Source organism: Sebastes umbrosus, chromosome 18 (assembly GCF_015220745.1).
Source record: "Sebastes umbrosus isolate fSebUmb1 chromosome 18, fSebUmb1.pri, whole genome shotgun sequence".
Taxonomy (NCBI): Eukaryota; Metazoa; Chordata; class Actinopteri; order Perciformes; family Sebastidae; genus Sebastes; species Sebastes umbrosus.
In genome coordinates, this window is record NC_051286.1 from 16,792,651 (window position 1) to 16,804,311 (window position 11,661).

At 40.5% G+C, this 11,661-nt stretch overlaps 1 protein-coding gene across 1 annotated transcript; it reads left to right on the forward strand.

The window, feature by feature from the left end:
* The first annotated feature begins 442 nt into the window (after positions 1 to 442).
* LOC119477486 (elongation of very long chain fatty acids protein 4-like) lies at positions 443 to 9,423 on the forward strand. Its single transcript, XM_037751579.1, has 7 exons — positions 443 to 917; positions 3,674 to 3,766; positions 4,410 to 4,597; positions 5,359 to 5,439; positions 6,793 to 6,964; positions 7,124 to 7,251; positions 8,095 to 9,423. Exons 2-7 carry the CDS (start codon positions 3,700 to 3,702, stop codon positions 8,377 to 8,379), a joined length of 921 nt encoding a protein of 306 aa, XP_037607507.1. The 5' UTR covers positions 443 to 917; positions 3,674 to 3,699; the 3' UTR covers positions 8,380 to 9,423.
* Positions 9,424 to 11,661: the final 2,238 nt, after the last annotated feature.

Sequence of the window (11,661 nt, forward strand, 5' to 3'; positions counted from 1 at the left end):
TTGTGGTCTACTGGAAGCAGTGCTGGTTGTGGTCTACTGGGAGCAGGGCTGGTTGTGGTCTACTGGGAGCAGGGCTGGTTGTGGAGTCTGACAGCTGCAGGAAGGAAGGACCTGCGATAGCGCTCCTTCACACACTTTGGGTGAAGCAGCCTGTCGCTGAAGGAGCTCTCCAGTGCTGAGATGGTGTCCTGCATGGAGTGGGAGTCATTCTCCATCATGGATGACAGCTTAGCCATCATCCTCCACTGTGTCGAGGGGGCATCCCAGGACAGAGCTGGCCTTCCTGATCACTCTGTCTAGTCTCTTCCTGTCCACAACTGAGATGCTGCTGCCCCAGCAGACCACTCTAAAAAATGGCTGATGCCACCACCGTGTCATAAAAGGTCTTCAGGAGAGCCCCCTGCACTCCAAATTTGCACACATACTAATCATAGGTCAAAACAGCGCTAAATTTCGCTGAATTATAAAAGTATAAAGAAGTGGTAAAACGAAGAGCCGTTTGGGAGCCGAAAGAGACGGCTCTTTTTGTTTTTTGGTTGAGCTGAGCCGAATGATCTGGATCACTAAAAAGAGCCTGACTTCCCATCACTAAGAGACAAGAGAGTGAGTTGACGCATGCGCAGTGTCACCTGGCTGCTCGGTGTCTGGGAGATCTGAGGAGAAGAAGATGATGCGGCTGAGCGGCCGGCACGGACTGAATGCATAATTGGCCTATCTTTAGTCATAGCTTCTTTCACTTGCCTTCTGTGTAGTTTCTTGCCAAAAATTGCTTGTTTAATGTCAAACTGTAACCGGAGCGACGTAGATTAGCAGAAGAAGAAGGAGAGGAGAGAAGAGGAGAGGAGCAGTAACTGAGAGGAGGAGTTGGAGCATCACATTGCACCGGATGTCATTACACGCTGTTAAATATCGAGGACGTAAGTAAACGTTTTTTAATATTGTGTGTCTGTTTGTTTTTTTGGTGCATGCATAAATGCTTTTCCTGCACCTGCATTTACATTTAAAAAAAGGCTCATTTTGGGGCTTAATTATAAGAAGCCTAGCTGGAAAAGAGCCCAGCCCTTTTTTTTCCACATCAAAATCAATTATATATTTCTATATTTGGGTCGACACTCAATCAATCAAAACATTTATATAGTTTGCTAGATAATGTTATCCTTCATTTGCTCTCAGCACCTTTCACCCACCTGTTAAGCCTTGGTAAAACGCCCATTTTAATTATTTAATTAACCTATAGATAAGGTGGGTGAATTAGCCTAATGTGGGACATTTTTGGCATTTTCTGGGATATATTGTGATATGAAGCCAAAACATTAATTCCCCAGGATGTGTCCTAATCAAACAAACAAACAACAAAATAAATAAATGCAGATATCACATATATCACAATAAATGGTAAGACATATCAAACCTTTAATGCCAAGTTATCTCAGACAAATCTTGATTTGCTAATGTGGGACAGTCATGTCTGAAATGTGGGACACTGAAAAGTCTGTTAAAAATCACCGTAATTAATGTAGGAAACACTCAAGGCCAAATGTGCAATCCCATGTTCAGTAATTTTACCACTTATAATGTCATTGCTGTTACAAAACCTAGACTTATGTGTTACATGAAGAATCAAACGACATCGAACAAACAATAAGACTAGAAATAATAATAAATAAATAAAGAATAATGAGTATAATTGTTTTGAAGCACTTAGGCATATTATAAAGACGTAACATATCAATATTTGTATTGACTTTTATGTGTTTGAGGAAGACCTACACCCACTGGAGCTTATAGGTGTCCCACATTAGGCAGTGTCACACTTTACGGCAACTCACCCTAAATTATTTTATTTGCTGTGAGAGACCTTTTAAAACAAATTAGGCTATCAGTGAGATATATTATTATTGCAAAAAATGTACAGTAATAGTGTTATTCTAACTGTGTGCAACTTTATTCTATATTTTCTTCATGAACAAGGCACTTTTTTTAGTGTTTTCATAGCACATGTATAGGCAGATAACCATCAAATAGGCTTGTGGGTCGTTGGGCATTTGTACTTAGGCCTACATCTAAGCTCGTTGATCAATTGAATTTAAGCCTCTTGAGCGGGGTGAGCGAAACCTGCTGACACATGCGCCCCTGTCTTTTTGTGTGCGTACAAACCCGGTTAACCCCTCTCTATCTGATGTCCCTCCGCAGCCCACTGCAGCTAAACTAATAAACCCTGGCCTCGGTGTGTTGTTATACGGCAAAAAATAGTCCATTCTGCAGATTATCTGGGTGCTGCTCACACCCATGTGCAATATTGCTCTAAATACTCAGCACTTTCCTGTCAGCGAACACACACTGGTAGTCACAGTATACAGAGCAATTAATTATTGAAAGGGCACCTGATCATCAGATTAATTATAGATTAATATGGAGACACCTGCTCTCAGCTCTCGGTTTCTAATGTAATACTGCTTAATTACAGACATTTGGGTGCACATTTCCCTCTTGATATACTAGGTATCATTATTACTAACTTTTAGTTTGATTTTTTTTATACCATATTTGTCCTGTTAGTAAGTTAAAGGAGTTTAATAGAGGAATTATTACGCATATCCATGTATCTATCTATCTATACTAGGGCTGTGTATTGGCAGAAAATCTGGCGATACGATACGTATATCGTGATACAGGGGTTACGATTCAATACATCACAATATAATGCAATAGTGTAAACGATATATTGCGATTTTTAAAATCTAATTTTAGTAAAACTCTCATAGTATAAAGAGCACACCATCATATGCATACAATCGGAGTAAAAAAAGTTGACTTTTTTATGCAGTCAGGACAGTGGGATCCAACGTCATAGCACTACTTTGAGAGGGCACATACACTGAGAGGGTGCATCTTGTTGCCAGTGAAATAAAGTATTGACCGATTTAAACGTTGCATGTAAACTATTAATTAAAAAATCGATAGTGTTTTTGAGAATCGATACAGTATCACAAAATATAATATCGTGATATTCAATTTTTTCAATATTTTCTTACACCCCTACTATCTACCTACTGTACCTCCCTATCTAACTGAATGAGAAAGAAAAGTATCAGAAACAGAGGAAAAACAAATTACCCAGCATCCTCCATCCTATTTCCTACAATTATCTCAAACTGTTGTGACTGGCCCAGCAATCATAGGAATCAATGGAAAGTGCATTAGCATCTTGTGGAGGTTAATGTTACCGTACTGAAGAGATCGGGGCTCTAATGTGGTCTTTTAGGATGTTTGCTTCAAAGCTGAAAAAAGTGTAATAAGCTGAATAATGCCATATAATATGACACAGCATAATACAAAATCTCTATCTGAAAGGCTCTCACTTGTGGATGTACTCAACATATCATCTGGTAGGAACTCAACACCCTGAGAAGTCAGTTTGACAGGATGCTAAAAAGTGTTATCTTTGGTTTCAGTTTAATATATTTGAATATTTGTAAGATAATGATGGCAGAGATGTGTTTCAGTAAGAGCAGTCCTAGAGAGTGACACATACTAAAATGGTTAAGTAGCTCCTCATGCTACTTGTTACACTGATGGGATACGCATGGCCTGTAATTCACTTTGGGTGTCTCTCACTGACGTCGTCTCTCCTGCTTCTCTCTCTCTGTTTCTGTTTCTCTCCCTGCCACAGTATAATCGGGGACCAAAGGCAGAGCCATGGAGGTTGTAACACATTTTGTGAATGACACTGTAGAATTTTACAAATGGGGCCTTACTATAGCAGGTAAGATCTTTACAATCACTTGTTTTCTACATCACACAAGGGCAGTGTGCAACTTAAGATGTATGATTATTGAAAAATGTTTATCATTGTAGTACAAATTTGCAGGTAAAGTCGTATGGGTTAGGATAATATTTTTAGTCACCAGCTTTCTTGGGCAGATAGCGGAGTGCACAGAAAAGTTATCTTTTTCTGGAAGTGTCAAAAAAAGTCAGCATGCTTGATACAGTATGTTCTATGTGATAGCATAACTATATAGAAATGTTGAACCAGGAAGTAGCCACAGTTATTTTTGTGCAGTAATTTTAGCAATTTGTTTTCACCCCGAAATACATAATTTAGATAATATGGTCAAACTGGGGACTTGCTAAAAAAATAGTTAATTTACTCATTTTGTGACATCCTGTGCATGCACTGTCCCTGTATTTTTACAATGAGGCTGGTAAGTAAATGGTTAGCATTACCAATAAGAATGATGTCAACAGAAACAGAAAGGGCAAAAACTGCAAAAAAGTATGTTGTAAAAGCACTACTACATTGTACTTGAACTTTTCCCTTTAATTGTTCACCAGAATGCTACAATGTCATTATCTAGCACAAGGATTACCTGATACACTTATATATATGAACCCTTTTCTCCCTCCAGACAAGAGGGTGGAGAGCTGGCCGATGATGTCATCTCCCGTCCCCACTCTGGCCATCAGCTGCCTGTACCTGCTCTTCCTGTGGGCGGGGCCTAGATACATGCAGAACCGCCAGCCCTATACACTCAGGAAGACCCTCATAGTCTACAACTTCAGCATGGTGGTACTCAACTTCTACATCGCCAAAGAGGTAAAGGACATGCGGATTACTGCAGTAGTACACCATGACATGTAGTTAAAGGGATAACGTGGCAACTACGAAATAAGATCCTGATAAATTCTCCCTATACAAGTGGTACCAAATTACTTTATATCAGGTTATCTCCAAGAAAAATTGTGACAGTCAATCATGGCTTTACCGTCACATTTTTTATATTAAATGCAAAGGCATTTACTAGACATAAAACCACTGAGTACTATGTTTATAGAATCTGTAGGTTTAAAAAATGAAACTTTTATAGAAACACTTGCTTAAATAGGGAAGCTGTCCTAACTCCAGCTATGTTTCATTTTGCTCGTTGCTAACTAAGAATGCACGAAAAGGCAAGAAAAGACAATAAGGATGGTGTAGAGACAATTACACCAGTGTCAGCAGCAGTAGGCAACCGTATGCCACCGGTGATTCTGCCCACTGTGACAAACCTACTACTTAACGTAAAGAGACAAGACACTTACTCACAGTTAAACCACTTTAATTTGCCATTTAAATTGTTGAATAGCAAGTCTAATGTATGGGCATTCTCTAAACATACTATCTCTATTATTATTTCTAATTGTGTCTAACAACCTCCTGGTTTTTATAGAAAACTCAAAACTTGTTGGTAAGAACATCTTTTAGTTTTTGCACCCTCCTTTCTAGAAAAATAACGTGTCAACAGGGATTACTCGTGTTCAATATCAGCCAGTTTCCTCAGCCATTTTCTGAGTTTGTGCTTTCTTTCTTCCCATCAGCTCCTAATAGCCTCTAGAGCAGCCGGCTACAGCTACCTCTGTCAGCCTGTCAGCTACTCCAACGATGTCAATGAAGTCAGGGTAAGCTCCCTCCAACACACACATCACCTGACACATCTACGCACATCCACATACCTCTGCACACAAGCACCAAAAACTTATCTTAAAACAAATCAGTGTTTTAAGTTTTGATAATAACAAAAGTAGTAGTAAGTTCATTTAGATTTGTCGGGGGGTTAAAGGAGGAAAGAAACAGAGAGAGATAAAAGTTTATACCTCTAGTGATTACGGGACCAACAGGGTGTGGCCTGCACTCAGATAGGCGGGAGTAATTGGTCTCACCACCGTAACGCTCCGCCCCCGTCTCCACCCTCCATGCCTAGCTCTTACATGATGGCATGATGCCACACCGACGCGGCTTAGAGAGCAACCATGTGTACTATGTGCATGTGTGTCTTAGGCTGTGAGGAGTGAATAGTTAAATAGGAGAACACATCCGGCGTGATTTGTGACACTCAAATGGGGGAAATACAGTGTGCGTCATACAATTACTCTTAATATATGATATCGGAGTGACCAAGTATTTTATGTTATGACTGTATACTATGATCCTTACTTCATGCTAGCCATCCCACAGTATGATTTTATTTTACCGTATGTTTTTGTTTTAATTCAGGTTTGATTTATTTAGTGTTTAGTTCTTTTTTTATACCTTGTTCACAAATATATATAATGAAAACTGCTCTCTGCAGTAGTAATTAAATATTAGTAGTACTTCACTCAACTGTCCTACATGAGTGGAATCATGGAGTGGCTTTAAAGGTGTTAAATGCGAGATTGGTAGCATATTCTTCTATTGCCTCCGCATGGCTCTCAACATGGCGACAGCGAAGACGGCAGCTCGTAGCTTAATGGTGCTTACAGTGAAAACAAAGGCAACACTGCTGACAGAGCTAACAGTGTTAACCTGAGAGGGAACTGGAGGGTGGGCGCTACGCTTCCGCGACGGCGCCGTCAGTCGGGACGGTGTTATCAGCTGTAACTGCCGTTTGGGCACACTCACATGCACTAACGTGCACTAAAACCAAGCGCAGCCAGCCCAGCTATGTCAGCAAAGCACAGAGAATCTCGTATTACAACACACACAGAGGGAGAGGGACTTCGTTCTCTGCTCAGGTAGACGTTACATAGCAAATAGTTATTTGCTTCTATATTAATGCTCTGAATATTGTATAGAGCTTCTTTTAAAGGGCCGATTAACTAGGACCTTAAGTGATTGTAATGAGTACTACACCAGTGTCGGCAAGTTGTATTCGCAGTCTAAAGCTGTTATCTGTCAATGATGGATGCTATCGGGTTCAGTGGTGTTAGAAGTGTCTAAGATCGACCGCAGCGAGCTGCAATAATTCCCTCCACCCTGTTTGATGTGTTCAGATAGCATCTGCTCTCTGGTGGTACTACATCTCCAAAGGAGTGGAATTCCTGGACACAGTCTTTTTCATCCTGAGGAAGAAGTTCACCCAGGTCAGCTTCCTCCACGTCTACCACCACTGCACCATGTTCATCCTCTGGTGGATCGGCATCAAGTGGGTCCCCGGTGGACAATGTGAGTAAAAGGATCTCAATCTTCGTGACGTCCAGCTGTTGAAGTTGTCAGATCGATGTTGTCTTTGTGCCACTTATGAAACACTGGTATTCAGTTGCACGCTAGCCATTTATAAGTAACACGACTGATACAGATTTGAACCATTTCATCTTTCCACAGCGTTTTTCGGTGCAGGCATCAACTCTTCCATCCACGTCCTCATGTACGGTTACTACGGCCTGGCAGCCCTGGGACCTCAGATGCAGAAGTACCTCTGGTGGAAGAAATACCTCACCATTATTCAGATGGTGGGTATTTACTTTATGGAAAATACTTTTGTTGTGTGTGTTCTGTGGGTGTTTTGGGTGAAATATCACCATTTTATTAGCAGAAATTTGACCGTTATTCTTGTTTAGTCGTAACATTGCCGTGAGGTCATTGAGATATACTTATGTTATAGTGTTAAATTCTGTTGTTTCATTTGGCTTTAAGCAAAATACACATTGTTGTGAGCTGCACAATAATATAAATTTTATCGAAATCGCAATATGGACTACTGCAATTTGGAAATCACAGGAGGCGCAATATTTGTTAAAGGCAAAATGTGTGTCAATATACCATTTTAAATTAAATATTGTGGTGCTGCAGAGATGTCATGGCCTACACATCATATTCTGCAGACTTAAGAAAACATCTTTGTTTGGTACAGATCCCCGCTAAAAACACACCATAATCATTTTAATACGTTTTTCAATGAAAATGAGAATAATGATCAAAAAATTATCATTCCCTCTAATATTGCAAATCGTATCGCAATTGCAATATCAGTCAAAATAGTCACAATTAGATATTTTTTCAAAATCGTGCAGTACTCGTGTAATATTTTATTTAGAAGCAGAAAATAATTAAATTATATTATATATATATATATTATATTAAAGTTAGTTTGTTACTGATGTCTGTCTATATAAAACGTTATGTTATATACAGTATATTATAAGGAATGTCTTAGATTAATCCATGATGATAGAAATGTTTTGTTTCATCTTGTGCATTCTGCAAGTTTATTGCGTTTTTTACTGTGTTTTTTTTTGCTTAATTATTTTAATTATGTCAACATGAATGTGTATTCATTTTTGTGCGTTCAACAGATCCAGTTCCACGTGACCATCGGCCACGCCGGCCACTCCCTCTACACCGGCTGCCCGTTCCCCGCCTGGATGCAGTGGGCTTTGATCGGCTACGCCGTCACCTTCATCATCCTCTTCGCCAACTTCTACTACCACGCTTACCGACGCAAACCTTCCTCCGCGCAGAAGGGAGGCAAGCCCGTCGCGAACGGCACCTCCTCCATGGTAACTAACGGCCACAGCAAAGCGGAGGAGGCGGAGGATAACGGGAAGAGGCTAAAGAAAGGAAGAGCGAAGAGGGAGTAAAGGAGGAAGAGGGGCTTAAAAGAAAGAGGACAGTTGTTTTTAAGGGGCCAGAGAAGGAGGGAGAGGTAGAGAAGGGATAAACAGAAACCAGACTGGCTTCATCATCCCTGCAAATAAAGTAGAAGGATGTGATTTGTGACCAACTTTGAACGGCGGAAGGGTAGAGGTGTGTGTGTTTGTGTGTGTAAGGGGGTTTGAGAGGAAGAGAGGGGTGTTGGTTGTCTCCATAACAAGCAAGATGCTGTGTTTTGGACCATAATAGGACCAAAATATTAAAAAGGACCTACAAAATGCTCAGCATCCACTAACTTATCAACCAAAATTCACCTCCAACTTTTGTACTCTGGATTCCAGTATTGTTTTAACTGACAGCTTAAATAGTCTTTAATATGCTAATTTATTTTCTAGTGCTCTAAAAGAGTTTTAATGAATTTAACTATTACCAACAAAAAACATGCATATGTTTATACCAAAGGTTTTTTCTTGGTTCTGGGGGGGGGAATTTCTGTTTACGAATACTTAGATTTGAAAAAATGTAGTGAACGGAAACATTCTCACAACTGCCATCTACTGTATTTAACTAGTTTGCATTCATCTACCAATCCCAACATTGTCATGGACTTTTTCTCTGTCTCAAACTGATATAACTGTGCTGCATTTACAGAGCAACATGCTTTTTGTCTCTGTGTTCATCGTGAATTAAAAACCTGGTTTAAAACACTTTGGGTGGGAGGGAAGGAAGTGTAGTTTTTTTTTTTAGTATTTATGCAAATTTGTGGGTATGTTTGTTATAATATTTTTTTGTGGGTCCTCATGATTTATTTCTTTTTGCTGTGCAATGTAGCCGAGGTGCAAGAATAAGAGATTTTGAAAAATTCAGCTCAATATCGTCTCACTGCCATGTAGGACCGAATAGAAACCTGAAAAGAGCTCTTCTTTTTTTAAGAAAACAAACGGTTATTTCATTGTCTTATTAAGAAGGAACGCAACACAGCTTCTGGCTGCACATATAAACTGAAATAAAGACAATGTCAGCACCCCATAGTTTATGTTTGTGTGTCTTTGTGGCTCAGCTACTTTACTTTATGTTATACTTGACAAATAAGATCACCCATTGCGAAGCCCTCCCATCCCCCATCTTCCCATTTCATCTCTCTCTCTCTCTCTCTCTCTCCTCATTCCTCTACTTCCTTCATCTCTCTTCCAAAGATCTCCTTAGGTGTGTGTGTGAGAGGCAGAGGTAGGCTGTGTCTTTGGCCTGTCCAGACAGATCTGCCCTAATCTTTGGGGGTAAATTGGCTTTAGCTCCAAAAGAGCTTATTTCCACGTCACTCCATGAGTTACCCAGGAAAGCAGGTCACTGGAAGAGAAGCCTTTGCTAATCTGCCACGAGGTTGCTACTGTAACTCTCAAACCGTATAGTTAACTTTGATATAGTGTTGATTTATCGTGCAAATGACTACAATACGTGTACATGATAAAGGGCACAAAGATGCACGTTTCGCCCCTAAAATATTAGTTTTTTTTTATAAGAAACAACCAAGTGATATCTGTGCTGTGACTCTAACATCCTGGTTAGTTTCAGGACTCTACCTCTTCCTCTCATCCACATATTTTTCCACACACTCTGCATCCATTTTCTCCATTAGCTTGTGGCAAACACCCTGTATCCCGTTGCTCTTTCACCACACTGTGGATCCACTAATGGCCTCTATTCAATTATTCATCCACTATCTTTTTTTTCCTGTTGTCCAAATGCCTCAGATCACACCCCATTCTGTTATTCCTGATACTTCACGTACTCTTAGCCACTTTTTCCACATCCTCCTTCCAATCCAAACTACCACATGCACTACTTTCGCAGCCTTCCATCTTATCCTGGTGCACCACCACCTGCCTCGTTTGAACCCATGGCATCAGGGTGGAGGTGGAGGTGGAGGTGGAAGGAAAGCAGTTCTAAGGGTGTAGGTAGGTGTGAATGATAGACTGGATGAGAGGAGTATTTGTCCTCCACGGGGACACAGAGGGATCTAAGCCAGGGACTAAGAGGATTGCAGAAGGGCCAAGGCTTTTCCATCAAAGGCATTTAGCGCAGGTCACTATAACCTGCACTCCTGCTGCTACAGGAACGTGCATACATACACATACTATGTATTCCCACATACTATGGAGCTGGAAGGGACACAGATTTGTGGTCTACTTCGAATACACTTCGATGCAAGTTAATACATCCATATGCAACTCTCTTAAGAACTCTATTTTAAGTGTAAATCAAATTCCCAAACACGTTACTTTGACAACGTGTAGCCAATAGGCCAATCATATCATTAGCTGCCAGACAGTCGACTGACCCCTCGCAGTATTCTGAGAGGGCCGGTCTGTTAGAGGGTGAAGGGTCAGGTTTGCAGGGGTTAAACCTCTGCAAACCTGACCCGTCACTCACTCATCATCTCATTAGCAATTATATGACTAAGGAGCTCATTCTAGCCTAACCGAGTGGAAACAGTCAGCGTTTTACTGGCTCTCCATCTATGTGGGACAGATTGCCTCCAGAGCTTGTGGACTGACTGACTGGGTTTAGTGTGTGGAGTGTGCCCTCTGCTGGGCCTGAATATAGTTGCAGTCCATTGGAAACAGATGACATGAGGGGGACATATTATGAGTGCAATTTGCATACTTTTTCTTTTTACTTTTAGTACGTACTGCAGCTGCCCTTACAAAGTACGTACTATTGCATGCAGTATGCATACAATTGGGACATCCTACTTCGTCCTAACATTGCACCTTGAACTTTGACCCTCTTGCTCATATATCTGCTAAGTAGAGGATTGTGGTTCAGGATAGCCAGAAAAGCATGCTGGCTTGCATACTGCAAAATGTGACCGGATGTAGTAGGACATCCTGGCATTTTTGGCATACTGCATTTGACATAATATGTATTGGGACATACTAAATCTTTTTCTGGCATACTAAATAGTATGGTAGTATGGGTATTGGAAAGCACAGCGAGTGATTCCTGGCAAGAGTGGGTGAGATATATTGTATGTACATGCCGGAAATCTTTTATGGGTTAAACTCAGTATTGTCAAGCAATGTGCGTGGTAGATTAATGACTTGTAAAATTGTTTGGTGATACTGCATGCACCACTATATAAACTAGGGATGTAAGGGTAGGGGTAGGGATCCAACTTTTTCTGTCCCGATAGCGATACCTGGGCTTTGGGTTATGGGTTTACATTGTAAAACTAAATGTTACAAATAAATATATAGATATATATTTAC

Coding starts and splice junctions, on each gene's coding strand:
- LOC119477486 (XM_037751579.1), top strand. CDS start 3,700: ATGGAGGTTGTAACACATTTTGTGAATGACACTGTAGAATTTTACAAA. Junction 3,767..4,409: donor ATGGGGCCTTACTATAGCAG/GTAAGATCTTTA, acceptor TTCTCCCTCCAG/ACAAGAGGGTGGAGAGCTGG. Junction 4,598..5,358: donor ACTTCTACATCGCCAAAGAG/GTAAAGGACATG, acceptor TCTTCCCATCAG/CTCCTAATAGCCTCTAGAGC.